Source organism: Mesoplodon mirus (genome assembly GCF_964341445.2).
Source record: "Mesoplodon mirus genome assembly, chromosome: 7".
Classification (NCBI taxonomy): domain Eukaryota; kingdom Metazoa; phylum Chordata; class Mammalia; order Artiodactyla; family Ziphiidae; genus Mesoplodon; species Mesoplodon mirus.
In genome coordinates this window covers 81,628,366-81,641,350 of record NC_138983.1, presented here as the reverse complement: position 1 = coordinate 81,641,350, position 12,985 = coordinate 81,628,366, and the positions used below count along the sequence as shown (strand labels likewise).

The following is a 12,985-nucleotide window of genomic DNA, read 5'->3' as shown; positions in this document are numbered from 1 at the left end:
GATTCACAATTTTTAAAGGTTATATTCCATTTATAGTTATTATAAAATATTGGCTATGGGCTTCCCTGGTGGCGCAGTGGTTGAGAGTCTGCCTGCTAATGCAGGGGACACGGGTTCGGGCCCTGGTCTGGGAGGATCCCAAATGCCGCGGAGCGACTAGGCCTGTGAGCCACAACTACTGAGCCTGCGCGTCTGGAGCCTGTGTTCCGCAACGAGAGAGGCCGCGATAGTGAGAGGCCAGCGCACCACAATGAGGAGTGGCCCCCGCTTGCCACAACTAGAGAAAGCCCTCGCACAGAAACGAAGACCCAAGACAGCCAAAAAAATAAATAAATGAACAAATGTGGGGTTTAAAAAAAAAAGAAAAAAAAATTAGGAAAAAGTGAAATTAAAAAAAATATATTGGCTATATTCCCTGTGCTGTAAAATATATCATTGTAGCTTATTTATTTTATACATAGTAGTTTGTACCTCTTTTTTTTAAAATTGGAGTATAGCTGCTTTACGATGTTGTGTTAGTTTCAACTGTACAGCAACGTGAATCAGCTCTATGTATTCATATAGCCCCTCTTTTTTGAATTTCCTTCCCATTCTGGTCACAAAAGGATGGAACGCTTCATGAATTTCCGTGTCATCCTTGCACAGGGGCCATGTTAATCTTCTCTGTATTGTTCCGATTTTAGTATATGTGCTGCTGAAGTGAGCACGGTAGTTTGTTCCTCTTATTTCCCTACCTCTAACTTGTCCCTCCCCCTTTCCTGCTCCCCACTGGTAACCACTAGTTTGTTTTCTATATCTGTGAGTCTATTTCTTTTTTTCTTATATTCACTAGTTTTATTTTTTAGATTCCACATAAAAGTCATATCATACAGTATTTGTCTTTCTCTGTCTGACTTATTTCACTAAGCATAGTACCCTCCAAGTCCATCCATGTTGCTGCAAATGGCAAAATTGCATTCTTTTTTATGGCTGTGTAGTATTCCACTGCATATATAGATATAGATATAGATATAGATATATCACATCTATTTTTGGGGGGTGGCCACACCATGCAGCTTGTGGGATCTTAGTTCCCCAACCAGGGACTGAACCTGGGCCGTAGCAGTGAAAGCGTCAACTCCTATCCACTGGACCGCCAGGGAATTCCCTACTGCATCTTCTTTATCCACTCATCTGTGGATGGGCACTTAGGTTGCTTTCATGTCTTGGCTATCGTAAATAATGCTGCTATGAACATTGGGGTGCATGTATCTTTTTGAATTAGTGTTTTCCATTTTAGGGGAATAAATACCCAGGAGTGGAATTGCTGGATCATGTGGTAGTTCTATTTTTAGTGTTTTGAGAAACCTTCAAACTGTTTTCCGTAGTGGCCACACCAATTTACATTTCCACCAACAGTGTACAAGGGTTCCCTTTTCTCCATATCCTCACAAATAACAGTTGTTATTTGTGTTCTTTTTGGTGACGGCCATTGTGACAGGTGTTAGGTGATATCTTAACCAATCAGATCTTTAGTAGTGACCCCAATCTCCTGGGCTGCTCATGACATGATCCAACAATAGTTACTCAACCTGGATTTCCCTGAGGGATTTATTCCAGGATTTTACAGACCTAGCTCGTTACGTGCGTTTTATCCCTTAGGACAATATTTTAAAAGGCAGGTAGTATGGTGGTTCAGAGCAGGGGCTTTGAGGTCAGAGGGACCTGGATGGAGTCCCAGCTTTACCACTCGGCAGCTAGGAAATGCAGCCCATTGTCAAGAGCCGAGGAAGAAGGCCTGGGAAGAGAACTGGGTGCTCACGGCTAAGAAAATCTGACTAGCTGTCAAATAGAGATGCGGCAGGGGTCACAGGTAAAGGCCCCTCGGCGTGAGTAAATCACGCTGCCCTACCTGTGTGCATACCCATCTGCTTGCCATCCACATTTAGTTCACATTCAATCAACAAGTATTCAAGGCTGATGCGGATGGCAGCTACCGTTTCCTAAGGCTTATGTGTGACCCCATGATTTGGGTACCACGTCGTTTAATCCTCACAACTACCTGGTGAGATCTTAACCCCATTTTATAACCAAGTAAACAGAGGCACACAGAAGTCGAGACCTGCTCACACAATGAGTAAGCGCACACTTGAGAGTCACACCTTAGCAGCTGGTCTCCAAAGCCTGAACTCAGACTTATTCGCTCTAATGCAAATGGGGCTTTGCTGGGGCGAGGCCCGCGGCGCGCATCAGACACCCTTCACTCCAGGGAATGAAACTCTCAGGTTTGTCTCTGTTCAAGTTAACGACAGAACCTGTCCTCTAGGACCTGGGCATGTACCTGGTACCCCTCTGGATCTTCGGAGGGCACGTGGGGTCACAGAAAAAGCACAAGTGCCAGGATCACAACGACCTCAGTTTGAGTCCTGACCCTACCATGCACCAGCTGTGTGACTTTGAGCAAGTTCCTTAATGTTATTGATACTCAGTTTCCTTACTTGCAAAATAAAGACGACAATAGTACCTGGCTCATTGGGCTGTTGGAAGACGAAAGTACACAGTACACGTAAAACAACTAACACAGTGACAAGTACCCAGGAGGAGTTAAACAAACCATGGTTCCTACCCTCCTCTTAGGAACTGTGAACACACAAGGCTCTTAGGACTGCTTGCGTATGGTGATGAGTGACTGGGGGATCCCCTGCTGGCCTCAGTAATGGGAAGTACCTTGAATCACTTATCATGGTGGACTAACACATAAAAAGTTTTTGAGCCAGCTTCTTCTTTTTTTTTAGCGGTACGTGGGCCTCTCACTGTTGTGGCCTCTCCTGTTGCGGAGCACAGGCTCCGGACGCGCAGGCTCAGCGGCCATGGCTCACGGGCCCAGCCGCTCCGCGGCATGTGGGATCTTCCCGGACCGGGGCACGAACCCGTGTCCCCTGCATCGGCAGGTGGACTCTCAACCACTGCGCCACTAGGGAAGCCCCTGATGGCTTAATTTCGCAACCCATGTTTCTTTACGGGAATGTAAGACTAGATTTAGAGACAGAGGCTTCAGTGACTCCTGAAGCCTGGGGAGGGGACAGTGCACACATTGCTTGGCCCCGCTATTACTAGGATAGAGATCATGGTCTTTCCTTGTTTTAGTTCTGATTTTGAAGAACAGCTAGAACCGTGGGCCACATCTCTCTTGGTTTCACGCACACTCAGACTCTGCCATGATTACAACGACAGTAATACAGGGGTGGGGGAGGGGCTGGGTTGCCGGGAGCAATGCAGCGCCCCCGTTCTCTACGCTATCGGTGAGGGGCAGGCACTTACAGAAAAGTTCATCTGGATTTTGCCTCTCTTTTTTTTCTTAAACCCCACATTTGTTTATTTATTTATTTTTTTGGCTGTCTTGGGTCTTCGTTTCTGTGCGAGGGCTTTCTCTAGTTGCGGCAAGCAGGGGCCACTCTTCATCCCGGTGCGCGGGCCTCTCACTATCGCGGCCTCTCGTTGCGGAGCACAGGCTCCAGACGCGCAGGCTCAGTAGTTGTGGCTCACGGGCCTAGCTGCTCCGCGGCATGTGGGATCCTCCCAGACCAGGGCTCGAACCCGTGTCCCCTGCATTAGCAGGCAGACTCCCAACCACTGTGCCACCAGGGAAGCCTTGCCTTTCTTTTTAAACACGTTTAAAAGAAATTCACACCACCTTCTGGATTACCTTAGACATATCCTGGCTGGGGTTGCTTAATCACCAGAGTTGAAAATCACTCCTCTATTCTCATTCATTATTGTAAGAATGTCAAATTTGCGCAGCCTCTCTGGAGAGCGCTTTGGCAAGTAGTATCAAGGATAAATGTTGGAGTTTCCCAGGTGTGGCCCTGGGCTCTCCCTTCTCATTCAATACTTTCTTCCTAGTGATACCATTCACACGTATGGCTTTAATCACCATCCATCCATCCACCCGTCCATCCATCCCATCTGACTAAGCACCCGCTATGTGGCACATGTTCTTCTGGGTTACAGGGCCACATCACTGATACGGTTGGATATCCAGGGTGACAGCTGCGTCCTTGGCACCTCACTTTGGATGTCTACAGGCACCTCACACTCATCTTCCCTCTCAAACCTGGTCCTCCTGTGGCATTCTTTACTCTGGATTTTAGTGAAGGAACCACATCTGTACTTTTAACACAAGCCAGAAACCTGGAGATCTGTAGCCCCCTTTCTCTCCATCACTTCCCTTCTAGCCATATCTAACTCCATCACTGAGGCCTGTTGATTCATCTCTTAAATGCCCCTGGAATCTTCTCTCTTGCTCCGTCCCCTCCATTGCCACAGTGAGGGCCACCATCGTGTCTTGTGACAGCCTCCTAACTGCTCTCCCGGGGTTCTGTGCTGGCCACCTTCCTGTACATTTTCCACTCGTGGCCAAGATGACTGTCTCCAAATGCAAGCCTGTTCCATCAGTTCCTTACTTAAAACCTTTCGTGGGCTTCTCTCTGCTCTCAGGTTAAAGCAGAGCTTCTTACCAGCTCTCTGCAAGCCCCCGGCCACACCATGATACAGCCCCTGTGGACCTCCTTCACCAGTCCCTGCCCTCCGCCTCCATTTCTTTTAGTCCCGTGAGTTTTCCATGCTTCCTTCGATCCCACCACGCTGCTCCCTCCACCCAGAATGCCCTCCCCTCCCCTCTTTGGCAAATAACTCCTATGCACCCTGCAGTTGCCCTGCCGTCCCTGACCAGGTCAGAGCCCTGCACTTCTCCTTCAAAGCAACTGTCATGATTAAAGTTTTACATGTGAGTGATTTTTCAGTTAATGCCCCACCCCTATTCCTCCCTGAGACCCTAAGATCTACAAGCGCAGGGAGAGTGCCTGTTAGTTCCCCAATATTTTATTATGAAAGATTTCAAATGTACAGTGAAGAGGGAGGAATTTTACAGCCAACATCCATATACCCCATAACCTGAATTCTACCTGTTTCTGACCCCATTATATTTCCAACCTGCACTGTGCCTGGTATCTAGGAGGCCTGCGATAAATCTTTGTTGAATGAAAGTGGTTCATATCCTTCCACATCTAGGATGATAAAGATAAGATGAACAGGTATGTGTGAATAATATTTATGTCAGCCTCATCTATTAAGTGTGAAAAACTGGAAGCAACTTAAATGCCCATTATAGAGGACTGGCTAAATAAATTACGGTACACCCTTCAGAATGGGGTTCCTTGCCATCAGTGACAGCGATGATGTAGATCTGTGTGTATTGACATGGAAGGGTGCTCCAGATGTACTGTTAGGAATGAAACTAAAGGAAATTGGGTATAATATGACATTATTCTTTTGTAAAGTTAAAAAATCAATACACGTGGATAGGTAGTGCCTATTTTATGCCAGGTACTATTTTAAGTACTTTACATGTATCAATGCATTTTAATCCTCACAAAAATCCTAAGGGGTGAGTATTCCCTATTATCCCCATTTTACAGGTAAAGAAACAGGCACAGAGAGGGGAAGTAACTTGCCTAGAATCACACAGCTCTTTCCATGGGAAAATGCCCTGGAAGTTCCACACAAAATATGATCGTAGTGACGATACCAAACGCTAGCGAGGATGTGAAGCAACAGGAACTCTCATTCATTGTTGGCGGGAACGCAAAACAGCCACTTTGGAAAAGAGTTTTGTGGTTTTCTTAAAAACTAAACGTACTCTACGGACTTCCCTGGTGGCCTAGTGGTTAAGAATCCGCCTGCCAATGCAAGGGACACAGGTTCAAGCCCTGGCCTGGGAAGATCCCACATGCCACGGAGCAACTAAGCCTGTGTGCCACAACTACTGAGCCTGTGCTCTAGAGCCCGTGAGCCACAACTACTGAGACCGTGTGCCACAACTACTGAAGCCTGCGCACCTAGAGCCCATGCAACGCAACAAGAGAAGCCACTGCAATGAGAAGCCCGTGCACCACAAGGAAGAGTAGCCCCCGCTTGCGGTAACTAGAGAAAGCCCGTGCGCAGCAATGAAGACCCAATGCAGCCAAAAATAAATAAAATAAAATAAATTAATTAAAAAAAAAACTAAATGTACTCTAACCACACGATTCAGCAACCGCGCCCTTGGTATTTACTCAAAGAAGTTGAAAACATGTCCACACAAAACCCTGCATGTGGACGTTTATGGCAGCTTTATTCATAACTGCCAAAACTTGGAAGCCACCAGGATGTCCTTCAGTAGGTGAATGGATAATGGAATATTATTGGGCACTTAAAAAGAAAAAAAGAGCTATCAAGCCATGAAAAGACTTGGAGGAAACGAAAATGCATATTACTAAATAAAAAAAACTAATCTGAAAAGTTGTATGATTCCAACTACATGATATCCTGGAAAAGGCAAAAACTATGGCGACGGTAAAAAGATCTGTGGTTGCCAGGGGCTGCGGGGGGGCTGGGAGGGAGCACAGAGGATTTTCAGGGCAGTGAAACTATTCTTTTTTTGGGGGGGGATAGGTTCTTTTATTTGGAATAAAAATGTCCAGTTTTGAAAAGAAAAGACGTTATCTTAAAAACTTAAGTCCTCAAACCACAGGTTTCCCCATGACGAGTTGAATTCCTGAACACTGCAGAGGGATTACTGGAGATGTTGATTACTTAAGGCACTAATAGGAAGGCACTGAAGAACAGCAGGGCCAGGCTTCAATCAGACAAACATGCGCTGCCATGGAGGAATTGCATAGGCTGGCTTTGAAGTTGGCTTCTCCTTTGCTTCTTTTTATTTTGTTAAACTTGTAGCTTTACTTTCCTCAGTTTCTAGAATATCAGTTTCTAGATATTTGGGTTTATGGGTTATCATCATTTTGCTTTATTACCACGTCCCTGATCTGTAACTTCACCCACCCCACTTCCCCTCTATGGACTCCACAGGTGGCTTTTAATGAATTCTGCGTACTTTCTGTTACTGTGTAGTTACAGAGTGACCTGAGAAGTGAAACTCATAAATCGAGTTGACCTAATACCAGGGCTTTGTGCACAGAATCCACCAATCTGCTCAGAGATGGCCTGATCTGAACCACATCCCCCGCCGTGCTCCCTGGCTTCTGCTTAGGGCAGTAGATTTGGGATCAAAGGCACCTTCAGGACTGGACCATCTTCCCGGTGGAGCATTGCGATTTACAGGGGCTCTGGGTCCTCCCCGGGGTGGGCCTCATTATTGGTGGACCTGCTGGTCTCAGGACTTAATGAAGCTCAGGTTGTTGATGTCTCATCGCAGAAAGAATTCAGTGAGAGACAAAGTGATAGGTAAGACGTGGACTTATTTAGAGAGAAACACACTCCACAGACAGAGCGTGGGCCATCTCAGAAGGCGAGAAAGGCCAGGGCAGGGAAACGATTCTGTATGATATTATAATGGTGGATACATGTCATCACACATTTGTCCAAGTCCAAACCCATAGGATGTACAACACCAAGAGTGACCCCTACACAGCATTGTAAATCAACTACACTCCAATAAAATTAAAATGAAAAAGAGTGAACCCTAATATAAACCATGGACTTTGGGTGATTAGGACGTGTCAATGTAGGTTCATCAGTCCTGACAACTGTACCTCTCTGGTGCTGATGCTGATAAATGGGGGAGGCTGTGTATGAGTGGGGACAGGGGGTACCTGGGAAATCTCTGTATCATCCTCTCAATTTTGCCATGAACATAAAACTGCTCTAAAAAACGTCTCTACTCTATATATGTATATATATGGTTACTTCTGAGAGAGAAGATTTAGCATAATTTCGATTTTTCCTTTTGCCACTGTCACGTCTCATTTTTCTCCAGTAGTCACATCTCACTTGTGTACTTTTTTCCAGGAACACTGCTTCTCAAGTGGTGAAGCAAAGTGAAGTCTGGAGAAGGGAACACTTGGCCACATACCTAAGAAGCCTCCCTCAATAGATGTCCCATCGTGATCAGATTCAACGCAATATTTCAGTCATGTAACTATGTGAGAAAAGAGTTTCAATCACCTTTGTCGGAGCTGGAGAACTGGATCCCCACCTCGTGGAGGAGATGCTCCGTTTCCTCCAGCCAGGACAGTGACAGGCGCAAGATGTCCAGTGCCACCTTCTGGAGCCCTGAGACAGGTGGGCTCACCTGCAGGTGCTGCAGGAGGTCGACCTCCTTCTTCAGCTCATTGCTAGAGCAAGACATTGTCATGCACGCCTGGAAAGAGATGAGGTCGTGAGGAGCCCGGGCACCATCGCCAGAAATACCACCTGACGGTTGTGACCCACACAGAGCAGTGTTCTTGACGGGCCCGTGAAGCAGGCAGAGCCGTATGTTGGCCGCCCTGTGACGGCCCAGTTTTACTTCCCTTTTTCGGGGGGCGGAAGGAAGGAGGCAGCTTTTATTTCACGTGCACTCTAACTGGGACTCTGGATGGACAAATAGACCCTTTGTTTAGGTATAGGCAATTCCAAAGCCAAATTGCCAAGGACGATTTGGCTGAAAGGAGAAGCAAATTTGGTTACAGAATTCCTGCTGAGATCAACACACAAGCTGGTCATAAAGTGCGGTTTCCTGATTTGAAAGAGTGCTGACAAGCCAACATTTGCCCAGACTCCCCAAATAGTAGCTGCATATTTCCAGAGAAAGCAGAAGCAGCTGCCTGATGTGATAAGCTGGATCCCTGCGTGGGGGCCATGAAGTGGGGGCTCTGCCAGACCCTCTGGTCCAATAAGGGTAAGAGCAGCCTTCCACTGCTGGGACAGAAAAGAAAACTGCAAATAAAGAGCAGAAGGTTTCTTTGGTTTCTCTGGAAATAACACGGGGCTGTTTTTTTTCCCCCGGGGTCTGGGGCCTCCCAAAGGCAGTACTTGGAGTGTGTCGGGCAGCTTCTCCTTGGCCACACCAAGTTCACCTGGGAGGCATTTCTGGAGGTCCTTTGTTTTCTGATCTCAAACAGATTTCTCCAACAAGAGAAAAGGTGGACTAAAAGCAGAGCTGGACAATTTCCTGAACAAGGAGCACAAAAATGAGACACAGGGGACATTTGAGGAATGGAGAAGGGGGCACCTGGCAACTGTCTAAGGATGTCTTCAGCTTCTTGATGTTCTGGGTGATTTCCTCCTCTTTGCAGCTGCTGAGCTGGGTCTCCTTCTGCAGGGTCCGCTTTTGCTGCCAAACGTTGCTATTGTCCTCTGTGACCCTGCTGCTCTTTTCTGGTAACTGGTGAGAAAAAGAAAAAAAAAAAGATTTAAAATGCAGGGTGGGGCTTCCCTGGTGGCGCGGTGGTTGGGAGTCTGCCTGCCGATGCAGGGGATGCGGGTTCAAGCCCTGGTCTGGGAAGATCCCACATGCCGCGGAGCAACTGGGCCTGTGAGCCACAACTACTGAGCCTGCGCGTCTGGAGCCTGTGCTCCGCAACAAGAGAGGCCGCGATAGTGAGAGGCCCGCGCACCGCGATGAAGGGTGGCCCCTGCTCGCCGCAACTGGAGAAAGCCCTCGCACAGAAACGAAGACCCAACCCAGCAAAAATTAATTAATTAATTAATTAATTAAAATGCAGGGTGGCTCTGGGGGGAGGGGACCTGGAGGGCTTCAGCTTAAGCTCGGAGGAGGGAGGTCCTGGCGTGTTTTGGGGTTGGCTCTGGAGCGTGGATATTGGCTCTGTCACCGGGGCATGTTTCCCAGGATCAGAGATGGTTTTTTAAGAGCCAAAGGCCTGTCATGTGGCCACGAGTGTGTTCTAGATTCTTCTGCATTCTGGGAGGGATTCATCACGCTGAGCCTGATGCTGTGGGCTCCTAAAAAGGAGGTCGTCCGAGAGAAGCCCGTGGTATGATCTTGTGACCCGCGCGCTGACACCCAGGGTTGGAGAGGATAAACGGAAGGATAATAAGGCATCGTTACAGCCAGAGGCCCACCCTCACTGCCATCCACCACTTCAGGAGGAACGAGCGAGCGAGGACGCACCGTCCATGCTGAGGCCGCCCCTTTCCTCGCGGGGCTAACGGAGGTTCACTGTGCGGGTCTGCCGACCAGACACAGTCCTGGGTGGTTTAATTTGATTTTCACAGAAACACTGCAAGGGAGTTTAACTGGCTTTTACTTGAAAAGCCAGGAAATCCCAGAAAATCAAAACAAATCTTTATGGTGTAGCAACAGTGTGAAAATTATGTGCCACCAACAAAAAACAGGAACATATGCTCCCAGTGTCTGGAGCCCCGGGTCCCTGAAGGAGAAAGTGGGGAAGAGAGACGAGCCTGCTGATTGGAGACGGGTTTGTCCTGGAACGGTTTCACGCGTCCGCAGGTGGCCTTGAGGACCTGACCTCTGAAAAGCTCCAGCTGCAGCACAAAGAAAGGGAAGGGGATGAGGTGAGGGGCGCAGCTGCAGCGGCAAGGCTGGGGGAGGCGCCTCCATCGCTGGGTCTGGGAGAAATCGGTGAGAAGGCTCTGCACGCCTTTAGTGGTCATTATGGGTAATTAACACCTTCACCTCTCACCGGAAGGGGCAGTGCCCACACAAGAGAGGGGGACAGCAGGTTTTAATGACTTTTCAGGTGTGCCCGCCTAACCTAGCCGACGCACACGGTCAGCGCACACACGTCTCGGGCTCTCGGAAGAGCCACTTGCTGCCAATTATCCAGTGGGAAGTCCAGGGCCGGGAGCGCTCTTCCGTAATTGCTACGTTGGCACCAGGCTGTGAGATAAACATTGAGGCTGTCAGCCCGGGTAACTCGTGTCATCAGCAAGGGCGCCTGGGGAGAGAAGGAGGAGCTGCCTGCTGCCGTTTTGTGCCTTAGACCTTGTGTCCTGAAGACGACGTCTCCTGTACTCCTCTCCAGGTCCCCAGAGCCTGGTGCAGCGCCTGCCACACAGCAGGCACTCAATAAACGTTCATCGAATGCTTAGAACAGAAACACCTGTCAAGTCAGATGTTCAAAGTCCTCTCCTTCAGTTCAGCCAGTTTTTACTGAGTGCCTCCCTGATGCTGGTGTCTTCATATTACGGATGATGAAACAACGCAGTTAAATTAAGTCAGGGCTTCTAGAATGACGAGTTCAAGATGCCCCAGGCTCATGAGACTTGAACGGCAAAGAAGCCCAAGTTTCTCTGGAAATTTCCCAACGTGATGGCCCTTGGCCTGGGTTTTTGGCTCACTGGCAAAATGTGGTCATGAAAGGCTCTAAAACAGAGCCCTGAAGGACCACAAGGGCCACAGAATCAATGAGAACGTGAACAGGTCCTAAGACACAGGAGTCTGCTGCACACCAGGGAGCTCTAGGAAGCCAAGTAGAGGAATTGTGACTCTCCTAAGGACACCTCTGCAGTCATCCTGCCAGAAGCCAGCTGGGTGATTGGAGGGACTCTGGGTCGTCTGCTGGTTTCATGGCCAAGGGAGGGTCCTAGGTCGCCCGAGGAAGAGGTTATGCAGAGGGCCCTGTGGGCAATGGCCCGTGTTATCACCAGAGGCGCCCTACAGGACTGCTTGGTGGGGGGTGGGGGTGGGGAGGGACAGGTCCTGCTGGATGGTGGGCTGAGTCCTGTGGTCACTGGCCTGGGGAAGGGCAGGACCTCAGGCCGGGAGCGGGCTGTGGAGACAAGGGGGTGAAGCAGCAAGGCCCAGGCAGCGCAGAGAAGCCTTGTTCGTCCTTTCTCTCTCGAGTCTAGACCTGGAGGAATCTCAGTGTCTCTGAGGGTCTTCCTGGATGACCCCTGGCCAGAGCCATGACCAGGCGCTCGGCAAGTGGCGCAGATCATGCCCTCAAGGCGGGTGTTCGCCGTGGGTGCAGAGTGCCAGCAAGGTGAGGGGTAGCCCAGGTGCACGGAGGGAAGCCCAGGCTGGCGGGCTCTCTGCCTTGCTAAGGGGTCGGCACCCTGCAGGAGAAAGGACACTGGGGGTGATGGTGTGGAAGTTGGTTGAAGAGGCTTTCAAACCTGCCTGAGGGTCAGCATCATCATTTAACTTGTGGGTGCCTCTGAAGTTCAGCGCGTGGGACAAATTCCGGTCACACTGATGGTTCAGGCTTGGATGCTACCAAACTCAAGGGCTTTGGGAGCTGGGCTGGGTGGGACGGAGGGCTCCTTTAAGGATCGTGGTTCTTAACCTTTTTTGGTGGTTTACAAATCCTTCTGAGCATCCAATGAGTGACGAGGTGGACTCACTCTCCCAGAAAAAGAAAAGCACAAACACATACACGCAAAACGTTCTTGGTCCCCCTGGAGCCGTGGCTGCCAGGAGAGGATGCCTTGTGGAGGGGCCCAAGATGGGCTGCCCTCGGTGGGCTGTGTTCTGGAGGGCCAGTGCCCCATCTTGGGTTCTCGTTTGCTCTCCCTTAGCCTTTGGTGAAGGCTCGTTTGCATGTTCTGGCCCTCATGTCTGTGCCACGTGTCAGAGGAAGGGCCACTGGGCCATCTTGGGTCAGAGGCCTGGGAAATGGCCCTCTCCCCACCCTGCCCACCTCCACCTGGCATAAGCTGTGGTATTCTGGGTTTTACTTTATTAAGAAAAGTGGCAGGACTTCCCTGGCGCTCCAGTGGTTAAGACTCCATGCAGCCACTGCAGGGGGCACGGGTTCCATCCCTGGTCGGGGAACTAAAATCCTGCAAGCCACGCGGTTCGGCCAAACAAAACAAACAAACAAACAAACAGAAATGTGGCAATTCCCTGGGGACACTGACTGTAGCATCTCTTTGGGGGCCCAGAGGAAGAAAGATCGCTCTAAATGTCAGGACAAAAAATGTGAAGGAGAAAGTGCTAGAAACACCACCGGGGTCAAGAGCTCAAACCCTTCCCAAGAGGGAACCGCACAGCTGGTTCACTGGGGTGGGCCTTGAGCTGGGACTGGCTGCTTGGTCAGGGTCTCAGGCAACAGCAAACACTGGAGTGGGCAGCTTCCCAGAAGGAAAAGCCTCTTTAGTGAAATCCACGGGGACGCGGAAGCTGCACAAAGCCCTGCCCCTGAGATAAGCGGGTGAACTAAGGCAGGCCGTCTTCCTCCTCATTCATCCCTGCCGGCCGCTTGGG

At 49.4% G+C, this 12,985-nt stretch overlaps 2 protein-coding genes across 2 annotated transcripts in view; one reads left to right on the top strand and one right to left on the bottom strand.

The window, feature by feature from the left end:
- Positions 1-12,985, top strand: part of LOC309808830 (forkhead-associated domain-containing protein 1-like) — a gene marked incomplete at both ends in the record, with an annotated part of 1,104,685 nt that overhangs the window by 358,212 nt on the left and 733,488 nt on the right. The gene's annotated exons all lie outside the window — the stretch shown is intronic.
- LOC309808005 (forkhead-associated domain-containing protein 1-like) overlaps positions 1-12,985 on the bottom strand; it is a gene marked incomplete at both ends in the record, with an annotated part of 100,270 nt that overhangs the window by 15,940 nt on the left and 71,345 nt on the right. The window contains 3 exons of the mRNA XM_082628014.1: positions 8,012-8,176; positions 9,029-9,181; positions 10,144-10,302. Of these exons, the coding sequence (XP_082484140.1) occupies positions 8,012-8,176; positions 9,029-9,181; positions 10,144-10,302 (477 nt within the window). The remainder of the gene's footprint in view (positions 1-8,011; positions 8,177-9,028; positions 9,182-10,143; positions 10,303-12,985) is intronic.